This window comes from Pungitius pungitius, chromosome 16 (assembly GCF_949316345.1).
Source record: "Pungitius pungitius chromosome 16, fPunPun2.1, whole genome shotgun sequence".
Lineage (NCBI taxonomy): Eukaryota > Metazoa > Chordata > Actinopteri > Perciformes > Gasterosteidae > Pungitius > Pungitius pungitius.
The window spans coordinates 9,710,187-9,730,719 of NC_084915.1; the positions used below are offsets into that span (position 1 = coordinate 9,710,187).

At 43.0% G+C, this 20,533-nt stretch overlaps 2 protein-coding genes across 8 annotated transcripts in view; both read right to left on the reverse strand.

The window, feature by feature from the left end:
• Nucleotides 1-617: 617 nt before the first annotated feature.
• LOC119215766 (actin filament-associated protein 1-like 1) lies at nt 618-12,566 on the reverse strand. Of its 4 annotated transcripts, none has more exons than XM_037468197.2 (19): nt 12,415-12,566; nt 8,453-8,581; nt 7,603-7,683; nt 7,388-7,494; nt 7,184-7,301; nt 7,001-7,090; nt 6,677-6,876; nt 6,353-6,532; nt 6,153-6,236; nt 5,569-5,671; nt 4,095-4,250; nt 3,690-3,904; nt 3,392-3,537; nt 3,200-3,281; nt 2,833-2,938; nt 2,567-2,734; nt 2,183-2,349; nt 1,906-2,031; nt 618-1,729 (listed from the first exon to the last, which is right to left on the reverse strand). In XM_037468197.2, the coding sequence occupies exons 1-19, from the start codon at nt 12,434-12,436 to the stop codon at nt 1,703-1,705; spliced, it is 2,307 nt and encodes a 768-aa protein (XP_037324094.2). In that variant the 5' UTR covers nt 12,437-12,566; the 3' UTR covers nt 618-1,702. The 4 variants fall into 4 exon arrangements, with proteins under 4 accessions (XP_037324094.2, XP_037324096.2, XP_037324093.2 ...); XM_037468199.2 differs by having other exon boundaries at nt 619-1,729; nt 7,388-7,473; XM_037468196.2 differs by having other exon boundaries at nt 620-1,729; nt 7,001-7,093.
• Nucleotides 12,567-13,996: 1,430 nt separating this feature from the next.
• LOC119215592 (actin-binding LIM protein 3-like) overlaps nt 13,997-20,533 on the reverse strand; it is a 29,557-nt gene continuing 23,020 nt past the window's right edge. For 3 of the 4 annotated variants that reach the window (XR_009942510.1, XR_009942512.1, XR_009942511.1), the window contains 6 exons: nt 20,271-20,412; nt 18,038-18,067; nt 16,856-16,914; nt 16,658-16,724; nt 15,476-16,498; nt 13,997-15,309 (listed from right to left, as the gene is read on the reverse strand). Coding sequence is in view for 1 of the 4 variants with exons in the window: in XM_037467862.2 (XP_037323759.2) it covers nt 15,196-15,309; nt 15,476-15,556; nt 16,491-16,498; nt 16,658-16,724; nt 16,856-16,914; nt 18,038-18,067; nt 20,271-20,412 (501 nt within the window). In the remaining 3 variants the exon portion in view is untranslated. The remainder of the gene's footprint in view (nt 15,310-15,475; nt 16,499-16,657; nt 16,725-16,855; nt 16,915-18,037; nt 18,068-20,270; nt 20,413-20,533) is intronic. The other variant, XM_037467862.2, reaches the window with a different exon arrangement.

Here is a 20,533-nt window from a genome sequence, read left to right on the forward strand (position 1 = left end):
CTAGTTAGGGAACCGATAAGCGTATTGGAACACTACTGGACCAATACTATTGCAACACTTTAATGGACCAGTGGTGTTGGACCAGAGCCAGAAGCCCCTGGACCAATGGGAGCACAGATTAACTTCATATTTTGGTTCCTGCTGTGGACAAACTAGAAATGCACTAAATAAACTCTTTTTAAAGAACTTACAGCTTCGTCTTATTTTGTTCATTCCCCCATCCTTGTGTTAGATTTCATCAATAAAAACTGCTGTCAGTTCACCTCATTTACAGAAACACTTCATGCATCGCTAACCTGTCGTGGCATGCGGATTTCCTCCACTTCACTACAAGGGAGTCAAATGGATTTAGGTTATTTTGTGGAGGAATAGGTTCTTTAAAAAACAATTATATAGTACATGTTGTTTTTTTGGTTTTCATTTTACGTTCTGGAACATAAAGGAGATTGCATTCACCTCCATTGTAATGCAGGTTTGAGACAGGATTTGAATTCGTGGAAAGGCGTACGTCCAGCTATCTGTCCATCTGCCAATGTACCACAAATTGAGACATGATGCATGTGTGCCAGTCCATTAGGATCATTTATATAAAAATATATATCCTATAGTTCTATAATTCATTTGCGGTGTTGACGTATTTTCCTCCAGGAGCATTTTATCAAATACAAAAAAAAAAAATTTAAGATCAAAACTCAGTTTATCAACTAATCCATTTCTAATAATTAGAATTCATTACGTTGATTGGTTGCGTAGCCAAATTCTGGAATTTGAAAAACATAAAAATATTCAAGCTACTGCTTTTATTCGATTTCACCACTAGATGGCGCTTATAGTTCAGAGTTGTGATTCTGCTGCTGGTTTCTTCCACTAAACTAATCTTTTGATGAGGTCCAAGGCTGAAACAAAGGAACTCTAAAAGAAACAGTCCATTAGACAACAGGTCGTAATAAAGCCATCGTTTACTCCTCGTGTGTTCTTTCGTGTCGCTGGTGACCAGAGAAAGTAGACAAACATTTTAACGGGGTGCAAACGCTAAATTTCCATTTGTGTAATCACAAAATACAACAAGATAAAGTGCAAAATGCAAAAAAATACACATAATGGTTGAAAACCCAATAGTTTCACATTGCAATAATAAACATTTACTTGTTTGTTTCAGGAACAGTGCCATACTCAATATGATTCCCTAATGGTTTAAATACACAAAATGTGGGTTACTTCTCTTTCTAATAAAGATAACTTAAGGTAATAAAAATGTCAGGATATGGATCCATTTAAAAAGGGAATAAAATCTGTGAAAGTTCTTCCTGTAACAACTCAGTGTTCATGAACCACACCCTCGCTTTGTGATGCATTTCTGAAATAATTCCCTTCCTGCAGCCCTGTGCAAATGTTAACAATACTGTTCACCCCTATCCACATTAATACTGCACTGGTACATCAATGGCGTCTGTCATATGTACAGTGGTTGCGACGGCACCATGCGGACTCTACTTGCAAAGGTTCCTCTTTTTATTGACAGGTGAGAAGGAAAGATTGTGCCTCAGTCTCTCTTCTTCCCCCGCTCACCTCTGCTTCTTCTTCCTCATCTTCTTCCCAGAGCCAGTTATCTTTAACAGTTTCTTCTTCTTCCACATGCTCCCTTCACTGCTCAGTTCTTTTCTCTGCATGTATCCACCTGTCAATCCAGGATTCTTTCAGTCTAGGTCCCCTTCTTTGACTCCCACTCCTGGAAACCATCACACAGATTTAGATCATTGTAATGATTCACGCTATAGGTATTTGGAAAGGAAGGGAAAATGTCCCACACAGCAGTCTGGTAATCCCAGATATTTCATTGGTATTTTAAGGTAGTTTGAGGTTGAACGTGTAACACACACACACACACACACACACACACACTACCTTTGCCTTCTGCATGACATTCCCCTTGGAGGAGGCGTAGAGAGTTGGTGGGCGTTTACGCAGCTCAGTTGCAGAGTTAATGGGCAGAGTCTCATTGTAAACCTTCTCCACTTTAGTGCCCTGTGCCTGCACACACACACACACACACACACAAAGAACACCGCCAAATGTCAGAGGTCATTCATTTAGGATTTACAGTAATTGAATGTCTCCATTAGGTGGCCAGAGTTTGATAACTGACTGATGATGAGAGATACAGGAGAGCGTGGCTGCCTACCTTGTTGCTGATCTTTGTGTCAGTGGGAGGACCCAAAGCTCCTCTAGCCAACGATTTCTTCAGGTTCTCTTTGACCTCGGTCAGTCTGAGCTCCAGTTCTACCCTCTCCTCCTCTTTCTGTTTACACAGCGTCTCCAGCTTGGCTAACCGCTGTTCCACACCATGACCTTTGGTTGGACACACACACACACACACACACACACACACACACACACACACACACACACACACACACACACACACACACACACACACACACACACACACACACACACACACACACACACACACACACACACACACACACACACACACACACACACACACTAGTAGTGCTACGAAGCTGAGGCGTAAACAGTGCTGTGTGTATGATGCGTTTCTGACCTGCAGCGCTCTTCATCTCCTCCTTCACCTCCTTCTTCTCCATGCGGAGGGTAACCAGTGCATGTCGAAGCGCTTCCTTTTGCCTCTCCAGCCCCTCCTTCTGAGTCAGGTAGCGCCTGGCGTCTTCCTCTGCACGCGTCTTGCCATACCGTGCGTACGGATTTACATCTACCAGAATAGGTGGCAGAATATAAATAGAATGTGATGAGAAACACAAAAGTAATTGACCTATTTAACTACCCGTTGTGAAACAAAGTGAGACTCACTGGAGGCGTGTCTCTTAACCGCTGCCTGTTGTTCAGTTTTTTCAGAGTCCCTGCTGGAGAAGGAGGCATGGCGTCTCACCTGGCCAGCTCTGCTCTCCACATCCGCCTGCAGGAGGAAAAACAAGCACATTTACTACCTTTCAAGAAGTCTTATTTTTGTGCATCTGTGTGTTTAAGATATAAATAAAATCTGTATAGCCATAAGTCATGAGAGGGAATTTACATGTAATTTGATAAAACAAATAAAACATTGAGCACTGAGCATGATAAGAGCCGAGGATGGGAGGGGCTGAAGACTCCAGAAGCTTTAAAGCATCACCATGTTTAATGATATCATATTTTATCACTGGTTCACATGTGTCCTTACCTCGATGCTTTCATAGACCTCGTCATATGTCCTGGAGTCTGTCGAGGCGCTGCTGGAGGAAGCCGCAGTGGTCGTGGCCCATCTGAGAGGAAAAAAACACAGAGACGGATGTATTTTGGGATAAAAGCTACAGAAAACTCCCATAAATGACATGCGGAAACACACGAGCACATTCGACTGGAAGAGACTCACAGGAAGGAGTGCCTTGCGGCGTGGCGGATGTCAGTGAGCGTGTCCACGTCGATGTAGTCATAGTGCAGCTCTTCAGGGAGCGTGGCGCTGCCGGTCTCTGCAAACAACACGCCCAGCCAGCGGCCCAGATCCTCCGAGCAGCTCGCCTGGTGGACGCACAAACAAAGCCACTTGGTTACTGGAGAAATCCCATCACTGCGCACGATAACCTTCTGTCGCCACAATCATGAAAAAGAGCCCAAAAAATGAAACCTCCTCTGCCGGTTAAAAGTGATCTTTGGATACCTCCATGTCGTACCTCTAAAGATGCTAGTTCGCTGCCCTCCTGCAGGATGCAGAAGGAGAAGGGATGTTTGGGGCCGAGGCCGCCTGTCGCCACTTCTGCACCTTTGAGCGGCACCACGATGACCGGTGGCCGCCGGTCCCCGGGTTCCTTCTGCATGTACAAGTTTCCTCCTCGCACCACACACCAATGCTCCTTCCAAGAGCCGCTCAGACACACACTGAGGAAGCCTGCAGAAGCAGAGAGGAGGAATGTGAACGGGAGGAAACACACGGCAGACATTTACATCCTTTTTAGTACCTGTTCTCAAACCAAAACACTTCTGCCAGTGCTTTCCTCATCAATCAGTTACTTACACAAGCAATTCACAAACAGCGAGACAATCATCCAAAAACAATCTTAATCAATCCGGGTCCTCACCGCAGCGGGGGTTGTCGTGATGACCAGAAGCCGAGGGAGGCTCTCCTGGTAAAGGAGGTTTCCGTTTGGAGAAAGTGATGATCCGGTTGATCTTCTTCCCAGCAGCTCTGCTCATCGAGCCCGTCAGCTCAGAGAAGGTTCCGCGCTTCCCCCTGTCTAAAATCAAACGCACCCTGGTCAGACGGTGCTGGGGCTCTCCCTGTGGTCATAGTTTTGAGGAGCACTTGATATACAGATTCTGGGTGGTCACTCTTACATTAGAGATCCACCATGCTGCCTCAGTTTAGTATTTAGAAGTGTTTGTGTCACATGAGCAGCATTAATAATAATAAAAATACCCAAATTCAGTTTATGAATCCACGAATGCATCACTTTATCAGATATTTGTGTGAAATTATCATATGAATTATTGAGTTTAGGTCACAGATGTGTTTTGTGAGGTCACAGTGACCTTTGACCAACAACCTGTACTCAAGGAGAACATGATCAAATTTGAAGAAATTTGCTCAAGACCCTTTTGAGATATTGCCTTCTCGAGAATAGACCAGACTGACAACAATAAAATAAAGCATGCAAATGAAAGAGGAAAATTCTTGTGAAATCAGGATCAGGTCATTTTATATTTAATATATCCCTAGGCTGTGATACATGTGTTCACACTATATGCACCAGGTGCTGCAGGCTGTGTCCACCCTACTTCCTATGATGTCAATGGGAGACAATAGTAGGAAGACAGGACAGGAAGGATGTCATATCTGTTTGCGCCTCACTTCCCGTCTCTGCCTTTCTCTCTCTCGTCTCTTTAGGTTCAGAGCAGCTCGGCCAGTAAACCGGTCAAAACAAGACTGAAACAATATGGCTGTGTTTGTCCTTCCTGATTCAGTGGATAGATAAACAGAAATAGTAAATGAGCTTTAGATCAGACCATTAAAGGATGTGTATGTTTGCTTTTGTATGTCCGGGAGCCTCGACTTCAAGACTACGACAGTCCGGACATTTCTGGAACGGCGAGGACATTTTAGTCTTCACGGCCTCTAATTCGCAGACCCATGTCTTGTTTCTAAGATGCTGCGTTGCTTTGCTTCACCCTCCTTTACTGCTTTTATAAATAAGAAAACAACTGAAAGATACACTAGATCTGTGGCTCGAGGGGATTGTATCAAACCAAGGACGAGACAGTCAGCCTTTTCAACAAGAGCAGCTCACTCGTGGAACAGTTTGCAGTGGAAAATCTAACTGGCACAATTACAGACATATCTATTATTATGCCCTGTCGCTTTAACTTTAATAAGATCCATATGGAGAGCTAAGACTTGGTTTTAGGTATGGGTTAAGGTTAAAAGGTCAATTAGGGGCCTCAAGTAATAACCCTTTTGCACAAAAATGTTCTGACATTGTAGGTCTTAGTTAAGACTGTTAAGTGTCTGTGGCATTTAGTGAAAGAACAAATACTTGCTTATGAAGGTAAACCTACTCAGTGAGTCACTGGTGTCCCGTCCTGGTCCCAGTGCAGTGGACTGGTTTTCTGCTGTCGGCCCGCTGTCAGAGTCCGATGCCTGCCGCTCGCACTGCAGCACCTAAGCAAGGAGCAAGTGGAAACCAGCCTCACTTATTCTTCTGTTACACCATTTACACATCCCTCTATCCGTTGACTGAGCGTCAACAAAAGTTACACGCAAGTAAAAAACAAAAAAAGACTGCTTTTAGAAGCTACTCTGCCTACATGGGGTGTAAGTGCCATGTCAGCGTGCACTGTGCTCGTTGGCTCTGCAGCTGTGTGGCTCTTTGAAGGCTGCCCAGCTCAGCGACCACAATAATGTCTCTTTGCTCACTGCAGCGTGAAGCCAAAGGAACAGTTGTGTCACGGCATCGGGAGGTGATGTCATCGAAAATGTAAAAACTATAGAATTATCTCAGAATGCTTCTGCAGTGAAGTCAGAATAAGAAAACAGCAAGATGCAACTCTCTTAGACAAAACACTTAAGAGGTTGTGTCTGGTTCAAGTGGTAAAAAAAAGACCATACTGTAAGTAACAGACGCAGTGACACATGCACGTACCTTGTCAAGCTCCAACTTCCTCTGTATAATCGGAGACGTGGATCCTTCAGTGTTGCTGCATTGGCTTCCAACATCTTGCACCACCTGTTTCCAGCAAAAGAAAACGTATTTTCTCCTTCGCCTCATATTCCCCCCCCATCGTCCTCGCAGACTGTGCCCGTCACAGCACCGGCCCTCCGACATAGTGAACAAAAAGGTACCTTGAGCCACCGCTGGGCCTGCTCTTTACTCTGAACCGCCAGGACCAGAACTTCGCCTCCAGGCAACGAGAAGCGCAGTTCATGTCTCTTTTTCCGGCCTTCCTTCGGGACGTATATGACGTTACACAGATTCAGAGGAAGCTCTGTGTGGGGGCTGCTCTCTTTGATGCTCTTATAGCACTATAAAAAGGGAGAGAGTGGGATGCCTTTATCACAAAAGTACTTTCTTTGTTTCTATAATACAACCTTTGAAAGGTTTCATCACAAATAATAATATGCATTAGGACTTTTGGTTACAAAGATAAAATAAAAAGCTCCATTGACCTGCAGTTTTTGGTCTTTGACAACGACTAACTGCTTAGTCCATTGGCCAAAGCGCTTCTTCCGCAGTAGGAAGGCACAGATGCGGCAGTCTTTTACTGGTTCTTCCGGACTCTCCCCGGCCTGTTGTCGTCCCTTGCCCTCCTCGTCCTCCTCTTCTTCGTAGGACTCGTACGAGCTGCTCAGAGCATCGGAGTCGTTGTCTGGGCACCAAAGAAACCCACATGATTCATTTATCAAACAAAAAACATTTGGTTTGTGTCAATCGGTGTGCACTGCATACATTTACATTGGGACATGAGTAAGCACAAAAGCGGGTGGACTCACAGGAGTTTTTGGGCGGCCCATTAATCCTGGTGATGGGGTAGTTATCGTCTGCGTCTTCATAGTAGGCGTCCTCCACGGAGTCCCTGGAAGCTGCTGGAGAGGAGACAAAGGAGAAACTTCAATGAATTTGTTTAGTTGCAATAATGAATGCATATTTAGGGTTGAGGAGTTTGTGTACAGAACTGTTCATGTTGGTGGTAAAGTACTGAGGCGCGGAACCAGGGTCAAGAGGAACAGCCTCTTCGTAGTAGTCATCGGGGAGGGGGGTGGTTGGCAGAGGAGGGGGCGTGTCATTCGGTGTCTGAAGGGAAAGTTAAACCAACGTTTTAGTTGCGAGGAACCCGGGGGCGAAGGGCCCGACGGTCACACGCTGTGTGGACGACTCACCGATTTACAGAGTTGAGCCGTCTCCTCTTCTTCTGTGTGCTCTTTGTGCTCCTCTGGAGAGGCACTGAGCATGTGCAGGTCACAGTCTGATGGAACAGCACAGGATTCTGCATGCATTGCATTTCGTAGATGTTGTGGTATGATTGGAAATTTACACATGTGATTATTTACTCATAAGACTTCCTAACACTCGACTGGCCTGAAGGTCAACTCACCGAAATCCTCAAACAGAGACTCCACGAAACTGGTGCCGTTGCCGTAGAGACAGCTTTTTATGTAGACGTCTGAACCGTTGACTGTGGAAAAGATCAATTAGGTTTTGGAAAGCGCATGAAAGTACTGTCATGCATTGTGGTGTACACCGCAATCAGGATTAACAGAGTGTACAGAGAAGAGGACGTTCTTCAGAATAAACTGCACTGAACAAATTGAGTAGTTCAACAACTAGGGAGTGTGCAGAGAGGAGCTTTTCAATCTTTGTTCAAGTCATGAAATGTGTGGGAACGTTTATCAACGTTTACCAGGGAACGTTTATCCCAGACATCGTGGAAGTGATTCAAAATAAACATTGTAGCAATTTGGCAGTAAAAAGTTGAATTGAGGTGGAAAATGTTCTTTCCAAAACCCTTAAGTATGGGCAATGGAGCTCGGATACATTCTAACAGTTGTGAGAATGTTACTATCAGGGTGGCTTTTCTCCTTTCTTTGACCTCTCATTATCCTCTTACCACAATCCCTTTATCCCCTCCTACGTCCTTCTGTTCACCTCCTTGATAAACAGGGATTTACTGTCAAGACATCACTAAGATTCCATGTCCAATGTGCTTGTGTCTAAGTGCAACACAAACACTGTACTAACGCAGTTTGTTGAAGGAAGTTGGCCCATAAAAAAAGCACGAGGTAGAAATAAATGCTCATCTTTGTGCAAATAGACTGTGACCTTGCAAAAGAAACGCTCATCTCAGAAATGCTTGGAAGCTTTTCAAAGAAAGGAAACGGATGTATGCAAGACAGTGAAATAACAACAGAGCCAAAGGCATGCACACCTGAGACTTTACTCCGTACCTGACAGCTGCATGGAGTCCAGAATGTTCCGGATGGAGGCCATCTTGTCGCTAGTGGCGGGACTGACCGTCTCGTGATCCAGCAGCTTCAGCAGAGAGCCCAGCTCGTTGACCAGCCGCTCCATCACAACTGAGGACCACAGAACAGCTTTATTTGTATTGTGTTTGCAGAGTGGCAATAAAAATCTGCTCTGCTGCCATAAAAACTTTCAGACATATCATCCTTTGGAGTCTGTCTGGGCTGCTTGTGTGTAGAGAATATTGTCCGTACACCATTAAAGCATGTAGAAATGTTCCAGGAGAAATCCCACATACAAGTACATGTGCCTGAAAATCAGCATATGTCTCCTTTAACATGGCTAACATTCTTATGCCATTACAACAAGTGCATCAAATATCAATTCGCCACATGCAGCACGGAGCTGGCAGTGCACGCGGGGCACAGGGTCAGTTTGGAACTCCTCTTACTGCTTGTTGCAACAGCTGACATGGCACCACATCGGCCGTAGAGTCGGGCTGTCAGTAAGGTCTCTTCATTCATGCCGGCACCACCAACACCGATGTGAAGTCCCACTTTTTAGACATTTCAAGCTTTCTTTGAAAAGTTATTGTTTTCGTGTTCAATACTGACATCCTGTGTGTTTTGTGGACCTTGACATTGTTTCAAAAACTCGCACACGTCCTGCCGGGATGGAGGAGGTGAGAGAGTCAGAGAGAAAAAGGAGGTGGGGAGACTGGGGCAGGAAGCTTCTTTCCCTGAAGGAAATGGAGCCAAAGTAAAGAAAAAAATCTGTACTTCCACTTGAGATAGAATAGGATACGGTGAGTCCATTCAGGCCATTGTCCATTCACAAGAGATGTTGGACTAAAAGAACATTAGCTTACGTTGAACCAGAAAGCTGTGGGTCATAAGTACAGTGACAGGCTGACCTTTCATTATATACTGGTAATTGTTCACAACTGATTAGACGACACACGACTCCTGTCGTTAAGGAGATGGAGTGGTCTCGATCTTAAAGAATTTAAGAGCTGCTACAGTGCCCCCCTTCGCCCCCCTCGCAGTCCGACAATACTCCATTGTCTCAGCAAGAGCCAAAATTAGACGACCACAATGCAAACAACACAATGTCTCAAACTCCTACGAAATAACAAAACAGGAACTAACACACACACACACGGTCCGAGAGGGGCGTGGTGCAACACAGCTGCACCACTTCAATCCACGGCCATTCAGGGTTAAAGGATATATCTCAAGCAGCTGTGTGTGTGTGTGTGTGTGTAGTATTTCTCGGCCAGCAGCTGTGGTTTCCTGTCTTAGCTGTGGACAGAAGCCTTTCTCCACTCCTAGATCTTGACTCTCTCCTCCATCCTACTGCGAGTCTCACCCCGAAACCCCCATTCAGTATTTGTTGAACTTTCTCTATTGATCCACTGCACTTCACTTATCAATAGGAAATGTTGGAGGAAAAACCCCCCGACCCCTCCTCTCCCTCCCCTTCTCAGAATCAGCTGCTCTGGAGGCTTGTGGTCGGACGAACCCACAGAGGGATCTTTGTAACCCCAGATTCCACACACACATGCTCAAAAACACACACACACGCATACACACACAATCAAATGGCAAATGTACTGTATTTCCTCTTTGAGTTGGCAAATGGAACGTCACTTCACTTACTGGGACGACTATTCATTTGAGCGAATATACCGTCACAATTAAATTACGTTGGTGTGTTTCACCAACGTGTTTTTGTGTCCCGCCGCGTAAAGGCCTCGCGAGGAAGGCTGTCATGAGACCTGGCCCATGAGACTCTCATTTTAACTGATTCAGTGTGTTTGGTTGCTGCTCAGAACAAAACAACTACAGCTGCTGTTGTTGTTGTTGTTGTTTATCCCACCGCTCAATGCACCATTCTTCTCCTAAGCCGAAGCTTCAACTCCCATCCATTACAGATCCAACCCGGCAATCCAAGGTGAACCTCCTCCCTGACTCGCCCGCCTCGCACAGGCCGAGTATCCGTCCAGATCCCACATCCTCCCTTTTTTCGTCTCCCTCACTCATCCTCTCCTTTTAACTCCTTTCCCTCGCCTGCCGTCACCCATCCCTTCTCCAGACACCCGCGCTCTTCATACCACGGTCAGAGTTCAAGTCTTGGCGTCCCCAGCCAGCTCCTTCTCAGACAAAAGTCTTCTTCAGTAACTCAGCATCATGTCATTTGTGTTTTCGTGACAACAGTAGATGGTGTCACTGCACTGGTTAGCGTTCATTCTGACACTTTGATCCTCCCCACCCCCACAAAACAAAACTGGCAAGATCTTTAAAAGAAGCAGCTCACTGGTATTACATTCTTTCATTATCTTATCACTTTCCTCAGATAGTAAATGTCTAATTTGAAAACCCTGACGTTTGTGCTGTGGTTTTAACGAGTTAGGAGCCATCCGGACGGGAAGTACGGGAAAGCAACACGCAAAGGAGAGGTTGATGACCTTTTCATCAAACGCATATTTGCCATAATCTCAAACTTCTCTTTTAAACCTGCTGTGATGTTTGACATACAAATTAAATCTGGTGGCATCATGTCATGTGACGGAGCCGTTTGCATTATATCCACCGGAAAAAGTGAGAGTTTAAAAGGAATATTTCAACGTTTGGGATTTGCTTTCCTGACAAGAGGTAGAGTGTTTGTTTTTGTGATAATACTTCCTGAACCTTGAACCCTTAAAATGACCATGGTTGAGGTCAAGGCCTGACCCTCATTGAACAGTTTGTTACAGTTCCTGTTTTTTCCAGGGTGCCCAGGTGCTCAAAGCGCCCACACAGCCTGCGTTCCAGCCGCAAGAAAAAGCGCAGGTGAGAACACCACATGTAATGCTCTCTGATTAGTGATGGCCTCAGGGCAGTAGTGCTGGAGGTCACTGTACTTGCTGGCTTACTCGGGCAAGTGAATCAAATACAGCCTTCGCTTTATTAAATAACACATGTGGCTCTGCTACACAAAATATCTGATGGGACCACGGTAAAATTGATCGTGATTAAAGGTTGCACCCGTAAGGCACTTCAATAATATCATATATCAGAATGCATGGGATTATCAGCACAGGATAGTGACAACTGCACAGCTGTATGTATAAGAGCTGACCACACTATGGTTATTTATTTTAACAAATGAAATGAGCCTTTGAACAGTATCATTAGGTTAGACAGAAGTTTGTTTGATAAAACAATTTTTATTCTATTTTTGTTTAAATATTAGATCAATTAACTGTAAGAAACATGACTGGCTGTTAAAACATGTCATCGTTTCCCTTCAGACAATCACGTGCTCCTCTTATTGCCGGATTTTCACTCAGGGGCCTCTGCTTAGTCACCTGGTGTCACACAATGCGGCTTCCTGTCCGCGGCACCGTCACCTGAAGGAGTTTTAAGAACAGAGCAGCCATTCAGCGCGGCACTTCTCTGCTGGCATCAGGCTCCACCACACTACCTGAGGGAGGAGGACGCCTCCCCCATCCACGCGCACACGCACACAGGGCACCAACCGGCGCGTGGGGGATATGACGTCATTATCCAGTTACTCCTGCGGTCGAATGGGAGCAGAGCGTGAGGCGGTTCGTTCGGATAAACTAACCGAACCTGCCTGATATTAAATTGAATTCAAATTGCTGTTGTTTGAAATGTTGTAGACTACGCTAATGTTATAGCAGCTTATAGTGATGAGTTTAAGTGACGAGGCTGGCAGGGAAATTATCAGTTTAGTGTATTTTCCATGTATTGGGTCTCACGCTTGTGACTATTTTATCCCCGGTGGACGGTAATGTAACGTTAACGTTAATGAAACGTTACATCAGTCCAACGTTACAGTCTCATAACGTTACGTGTCTGTAACTGTTAAGCTTCTTAGCAAAGTTACAGTGATTCTTTGTCCGCGAGTAATTGCAGTGTGATGTTAAAAGACTGTTGCTCACCACTTTGGTGTTTGGAGTCCATTTCGTTTGGTGAACCGCTGCGCTTATTTCCGGTAATAATCCCTTAATAATTTCATTTAAAAGTTACGTTAAAACGAGAGACCCGTCGGCTCGAGGACTGCGGACCTCCGTGCGGCCGAGTGACTCAGAGTGGCCGCTGCGCTTTATAGTGTGACTCGGTAGCCGCTGGTTCGTCATCTAAAGCTCCCCCGGGTCCTAGTGCTAGCCCATACAATCCTACTGAACACTATATTTTTTAACACACGTTATATTAATTATATTATAATTATTATATTAATTAACACACGTTTCACAAATATGACTCTGAAAACACTTATTTTGAAGCAGCAATAACCACATTTCAACCGATGCAATCAAGAATATGTTCATTGGGTTTTTTATTGTATTACTGCCAGCAAGAATCTGAGGTTCCTTACAAGAGTAATAAGGTTAAGTCGATAGAAGTCTTATAGTCTACCAGAATTCAGAAAATAAGGTATTTACTTTATGGATTACGATTTGGAATACAAAACATGACTTTATAAAACACAATGCTTTATTATATATTAAACAACCCAACCGCAGCCTACAGTATATAAAGTCAGCCTTTAACTGCCTACCACAGTACCATAGCACTTAAATATATAGTTTTGTCAATGTTGAATCTTATTGAATTATTTTGACTCCCCAAGCCTACAAAAAGGATATCTGTGACAATTGGTGCCTAACAGTGCTTTGTTTATCGGTAAAATAACTGGTCCATGTACTAATCTCTGCTAGTCTGTGTTGAACATGAGGTAAAGATATGAGCAACTTCATGAAATAGTAGTCGTTGATTTGTCCCCCACTATGCCAAATAACAGTACAGCTCAGAATCACATTACAGTCTGTTGTCCCCGGAGGCCTCCACAGGGCTGGGTCCTCAGTCCGGCCCTTTTCACACTCTACACCGATGTCTGCAAACCCATCCACTCCTCTAGTGAAGTTCGCTGATGACACCACTATAGTAGGACTGATATCAGATAATGAGGAGACGCATTACAGAGAGGAGGTACAACATCTGGTTGAGTGGTGTTCTGACAATAACCTGGTCCTGAACACTAAGAAAACCCCCAAAATCATCGTGGATTTCAGGAGAACCAGACCACAAGACCACACCTCCCCCTCTCCACATAAACAGTGAGGAGGTGGAGAGTGTAAGTGAAATCAAATTCCTGGGAATCCACATCACAAAGGACCTCAAATGGGCCATCAACACCTCCCACCTGGTGAAGAAAGCCCAACAGAGGCTCTTTTTCTTCTTCTTCAGGAAACTCAAGAAAGCAAAACTCATCTCTAAGCTCATGGTCAACAGACTGAGGAACAGCTTCTTCCTCAGAGCTGTAGCCTAACAGCAATGGCAATATTTAGCAAATTCCAATATTTCTAGATTTAAAAAAAGAAAAACTCACTTGAATCCTTTCAAGATTTCAATAAACCACTGAACTAGTGATATCTAACCAAAAATAAAAAGACTATATCAGAAACATGTGCATTTAGGGGTCATCAAAAATAATAATGAAGATAATAAATAATAAAATGGTGATGGTTGAATCATTTATTCACAAGTTTCAGTTACAGATACATGTTTGGAAATTATAGGTTACTCTCTTAAATAAAAAACACATTTATGCATTGCTCTATTGTTGAAGACCTACAAACACACACATACGCACGCACAAATTCTGTTTCTACAATTTTTGTGACATTCATTTACTCTTTTTTTAAACTCCCTGAACTTTTTGTCTCTTGGCAGCTTTCTTTTTTGTTTCTCGCCTCACACGTTCCCCCCGTCGTTACTACCTCCTGTTCTCTATCCTTCTTTCCTTCATCTCTTCCTTTGCTTCCTTCACCTGAGCATTTTATTTTTCTCAATATTCAGAGGGTCTGGATATTTGTCTGTGACATATACTGTGCAACATAAACGTTGATTCCTTTAAATAACAAAAGCAAAAATAAATTGTTTATAATAATTATTATTATGTAATAAAAAAATGTAATAAAACCTGATTTCTATGACATGGTTAATTCACAATAAACCCTACTATAAGTGAACTGTACAGTCTGCTCATGTCATTGAGAAGAACTCTAAACACTCATATGGCTTCAGAAATACTGACAGAAAAATAAAACCATGCCAGTAATAAAAAAAGAAGAAAACCTTTTGGTTTCATCATTTGCACATATACATATGAACAAACACTCACGTTCAATAACCATAATGTTGGTGAGAGTCACAGTATTCTTTTCATCTTATGAGCGGCTGATCATAGTGTCTGTATGAATACCACTGAATCATTTTACTCATTCACTCCTACTCTTCACAGCCTCCATTATTTTGAACATGGATGCCCGTTTGGAGCAGCATGGCGGACTCTCAGTGTGGTATCAAGTACATCAGCTTAAGGTCCACCTGGTGATGCATCAGACTTCCACCTGATTGCTCTTGTTTTCACGCTGCCACCTGCTGGTAAGAGTGAGAACAGCTCCTTTCACTCTTTAGCTTTGTTGCAGCTCCACTGTGGCTCATCGGTTGGGTCTCAAAGTCAAAGTTCTCCCTCCTTTCGCTAGTTGGTACCGGAGGGTCAGCAGTTCTGCTCCTGTCACATCAGAGGAGTAGAAAACTTGATTGTGGAGAGTTCCACTTCCCCTGTGACAGTCACTTTGGGGTCAACGGGCCTCTTTGGGGGTTTGTTGGAGCACAATGTTGAACCTGCATTGTTTCGGACGGTGCTGGTGGCTTCAAAAGAGTCGGGCCTGTTTCTTCAGTTCGTTCTTCTTCCACTGGGCGAGGTGATCGAAAGCAGACATGGACATTCCAAAGACTCTGTGAAACTCCTCCGGTGAGAGGTGACGCTGGGAGGAGAGGACACAAGTAAGTCCTTTCTGGTTAAGGTCCTTTCCTTTCAGAATTGTTTTTGCTATGGCACGATGGACAGCTATAACAGTCAGTCTGAGTTTTCAATATACTTTCATCTGACCATGCAAGACAGTTATTGAAGTAGATTTTGTAAAAGAGTACCTCGAGTCTGGCTCTGTCCACATCACTCGGCAGACGCTGCTGTCCTCTGACAGACACTATCAGGACATCATATGGGTAGATCTAACACACACACACACAAAATAACTTGTATTTAACTAAAACGCACACAGATGTCACATGGAAATGTAGCTGCATTCATATGCTTTGTCGAGGCAGGTTCACTAAGGATGGAATTTAACTTGTTTACTTTTACAACTTAATTACAATTCACCATTGAAAAAGATACTTGTAAATTAATATTTTATGTGGTATTTTTGAACTTGCACAGGAACCATTCTGCTATCAAGGTCCTCCGATGGAACATTTGATTTTTGTCATCAACCCTCTAGTGGCCAATAGCAGGATTTACAACACAATAATGCCAGAATTAATTTGAAAAATGATTGAGTCTCTCTTTAGTTTAGTGTAATTATTCATGCAGTATTCCAATGAGGAAGAGATTAAAGATAAATATTTGTCCTGAAATGTTTCATACTTTCTTTTAATTAAAAGGAGACTCCGGCAAAATCATTTATTAAAGACCTTCCTTGTACGATTGTATTTGAGATTTGCCAGTAACTCTTTCCAATCAGCCAAACAAATGTATAGAAAAACACCTAATGATGTTTTACACAAATTAAATGATGTGTCTTGTTAAATGTTTGAATCCATTTCAGTTTAAGTAATAAAGTTTAACTTATCAGACAACTTAAAATTATAGTTATATACTTGAGACTTGAGTGTGAGCCCACAACCGTTGTCCCTCTTATGGGAGAATTAGTTGCAGAACATTACCAATTTCTTTTCCCCCTAGTTTCCACCCAAGGTGGTAGACTTTTTAGTTTCACAAGCAAAACTATTACAATGTTTGAGTCGTCCGTTCAACAACATTACACTAATTGAAGTCGGTGTAACTGAGTTAGGTGAATTCAAATTGTATAACTTTGAACACATCATCCTTATCCATCAAGCATTGATCCAGACCTTTGACCCAGTACAGTTTGCTTTGACTTACCTTGTATTCTGAAAGAAAAGCAGAAGAGAAAAGCCATTATCATCCATGGCATCTGTTTGCAATTGTTGTCACCTCTTTCTATTATTGTATACAGTCTAAATGATATGCATCAGGATGGGGGGTGAATGAGGTGAAAAAAGGAGACTCAAGCTGCACAATAGTCTTACCTCTGATCTGCCAGTTAACCGCATTGCTGCTATCATACTGGTAATAATCTGCACCAGCGCTAACAGGCTGCCAGGACAGAAGCAAACATAAGTGAAAAGATGCATTTTGTTATTATAATAGAGGGAAAGGATCAAACAAAGTATAGAGAAATCATTAAAGTCACACAAACACAGAGTCACACACATTAACACACTTACCCTGTTTATTCCATTCCTGCGGTAGCCTGGCAGAGACGATGATTTAGCAATGTATGAGTCTGCAGGAACAAAAGCAAGCAAACAAAGTAATGCAAAATGATGAACACACTCAATTTATGAATAGGGGGGCAGTGTCTCTTTCCACTGAAAGTTGCTTGTCATATCAACTAATATCACAGACTAACTGTTTTGTAAACTTCAAGGCTCCCTCTACTTCTCTAAAGCCCAGCCGACAGACTTCTGATGAAGCCATGTGACTCTGACCAGTCATTGAGTTGTGCTGTTTCATCCTCTGGTGAAATAGATTTAGATTAGATTCAACCAGAAGATGGAGGAGAACTACGTGATAAAATACAAATAAAAACTGCGCTACATCCACCTGCGCATTCACAAGCATTTTGTGCATTGCTACTTCCCATCATCATTATTTGTTTCAATAATAATCACATCCAAATTAAATCAATTTTTCTGTGTTCATTCCTCCAGCATGGCCACATCTCTCTTGTTGGTAACCATTGGTAACCACCAGCATCCAAGCGTCCATGTGTTGTGCACGTCTTCAGCTGCAGCAGCAGAGGGCAGCGCAGTCACACACATGCCCTCAAGTTATTCCTCATCGCTGTATCTGCACTATTTGCTTCTTTTGCTCTTCTCTGCTCCGCCCATCCTCTTTTTTTGCTTTCTTGCCCTCTTTCCCTCTCGTGTTGAAAGGAAATTAAATTACACAGCGAGGTCAGGGAGCCAGTGGAATACTCGCTGGTGTGTAGAGCGACTGTACAGCATGACTGCTATAATGGGTTTTCCCCATCTACAACTCTGGTATTCTCAACTAAAAAATACATCACAGAGATTGTTCATTAGGTGTGTCTAGGAAAGCTGGTTGTTTCAAGTGTGCACCGTTGCCAAACTGTGTGACAATGAATAATTCTAATAAGCAACTTCTTTATCAATTTATCATTCATCGTTCATCATTTAGAGTACAAGTGGTGGCCTCTAATATATACTGACATTTAAATTATCGCTTAAGGTCTTACAGTATTTCCACAAATATCAGACATTTATTCTAATGGTATGATTGTGACCTTAAAATGCACGTAGAACAATGTAAGTTTATAATGTTTATATACTACTGTAACTTGGAAAAGAAAGCGATTGTCAGGTAGGTCGTGATGAACTACTCACCGCTGTCTCCACTGTGGACAGACCCGGGAGCTGAGGACAGACAGCAGCGAGAGAAAACACACAGGACACTTTATTATTTTCATCCCAATGCGCCTTCAAATGACTGAATCTTTTTCATTAAGGTTTTGTGTGTTGAGCAGAAAAAATATATATAGCAAAACCTTTTACATACAGTTGAAACCAGAGGTTTACATACACTGTGCAAAGAAACACATAACACTTTTTTTTGTCTGAAGTTAAATCAAATGAAAAATTCTCTAAAATATTCTTTCTCATTATTGTGACATTTAGCAAAAGTTACCAAATAATTGTGTTAATCCTAACGGACCTGAAATGGGACAGGTTTAGTCTGATTTAACTTCAGACAGTGAGAAAAAAAGTGTTATGCGTCTTTTTGCATAGCGTATGTAAACTTCTGGTTTCAACTGTACAGTTCAAACACTGGTTTAAAAGCTCTCAAGGAAGTGAAGTTGTTTACGCCATATGTCCAAAATGGGCTATCAGCTGATGTTTCCTGAGCACTGTAACTGCCCCTGATGAAACCTCTTTGTATGTGCACTCAGACACATGCATATCAGTGTCTGTGTGACACAAGCAAGTGCACCGTGTGAGACTGTGTTAAGTGGAGGTCATAAACCTGTCAAATAGTAAAAGTATGTGGACAAACAGTAAACTGAGATGAGAGGGTTATTTTTCAGGAGAGGGCAACAAAAGAAGGCCAGCTGTTGTGGGACATCTATAAAACATCAGTGGGATGATGCATGATCAGCATGTGAGGATTTGCCCCTGACGGCATCAACATGCAAACAGATCTTCCATCACAACCTACACATCTTATAAAATATGGAGCAGCACAGCCATGCAGCATCGGGTCATTCCTGTTAAAAATGCATTTGTGTAACCCACTTCATTTTGTAATTTGAATGGACTGTGCTACAGTTTGAGATTCTTTCATTTCAAACTAGGCTTTTCTTTTCTTAAAACCATACGAGGCGGTACTGAGACACACATGTGCTTTAAAGTAAATTCTAACTTTAGCTAACCTTTGCTAATTAGCAAAAGGTATTTTCATAACTGGTATATAATCATAAACCACCAGGAAAATTGAAATGTAGTGATGGTGGCAATAGATGAAAAGTCAAAGGATGATCAAAGAAATATAAAGTTCATCTCTCATGTCATTTTGTTCAAATGCCGAACCTCGTATTTTAGAAATCAGCCTTCTCTAAATGAGAACACACCTTGCAGTGTTTTTCTAATCAGTATATAAGCAGCAGACTGTCTAAACCCAGTGGGATTACGCAGCAATGAACCGCCACATTATCAACACCTCTCTGTCGGACCTCCCTGTGCACATTGCTAATTTTCCTCTCTCACCAGCGCTCTCTGACCCTAATTTACCCCTCGGCTTCATGTCATACATCTTCTCTGAACAGCTCCAAATTGCTTTAGCTCCTCACTCTCTCACTCTCTTTTGAATTAAATTCATTCTCTATCTGGTTCGCTCTCTCTCTCAGGGTCTACTGCTATAACCACCTCTCGTTCATTCCCATTTGACCTCCACCTAAACACCTTTTCTTTCCCTGAGTCTCTCCATCTTTGTCACACCCCCTTATTCGTGCTGAAGGCAATGAGGAATGGGATCAATGGAAGAGTTATAACAGAAGTGGATGCCCCCCCCCCACCCCTCACACACACGCACGCATGCACGCACGCACGCACACACACACACACTGCATCATCCTCCTGTAAAGGTAAGCATGTATTCATGGCCTCAAACCCTTTCAGTTTCCATCCCCATTACACTACCTGAAACCTGGACCACAGTCTCAACCCTAATACGACTTTAAGGGACCAGGTCAGTTCTTACAGATGATGTGTACATACATTATTCACAATCACCTTTCATTGGCAACAGCCGCCTTTCAGCCCACCACTTTAAATTTTACAAAAAATTTAACAACATTTTTTCTTTGCATGAATGTTCGAAGACATTCATGGTTCCCAGAAGACCAACTGTCAGACGCAACACCATTAAATGTGTTTAGTTGATCATTTCTATTCTTAATTTATTGTAGTGACAACTATGTTCCCTTGACTTTTCTGCCATCAGGAGATAAATGGTTAACTTTGGAAGTATTTAACGATCAAATACCTGGCAAACGAAATGTCAGCTCTTACTGACGGATTCAAGTAACGACACCAGAGGACAGACTCACAACCACAGACTTACAGCCATTGAGGGAGCCGTAGTCCACGTTGTTCAGTGCCTCCCTGCTGCAACAGCCGGAACTGCGTCTGCTCCCCCACTGGTCATTGTCGTGACCAGCTGACCGCGCTTTCATCTCCTCCTTCAAGATCATCCTGCCAATTCCCTGTGTTTGGGGGGGAGGGGGGGAGGATAGAAGGATGGGTTAAATAAAAGGTTGGAAAGAACCATTTCATTGACTAGCTCATTACATATTAACGCACACTTCAAATATAATATATTCTTAC

Bases quoted from the DNA above. Each gene is read 5' to 3' on its own strand.
- LOC119215766 (XM_037468196.2), bottom strand. From the start codon at position 12,436: ATGGACTCCAAACACCAAAGTG. The intron at 2,939-3,199 runs GTAAGGACACAT...TTCCTCCTGCAG, and splicing joins AGGTCTATGAAAGCATCGAG to GCGGATGTGGAGAGCAGAGC. The intron at 2,032-2,182 runs GTAGGCAGCCAC...GTGTGTGTGCAG, and splicing joins ACACAAAGATCAGCAACAAG to GCACAGGGCACTAAAGTGGA.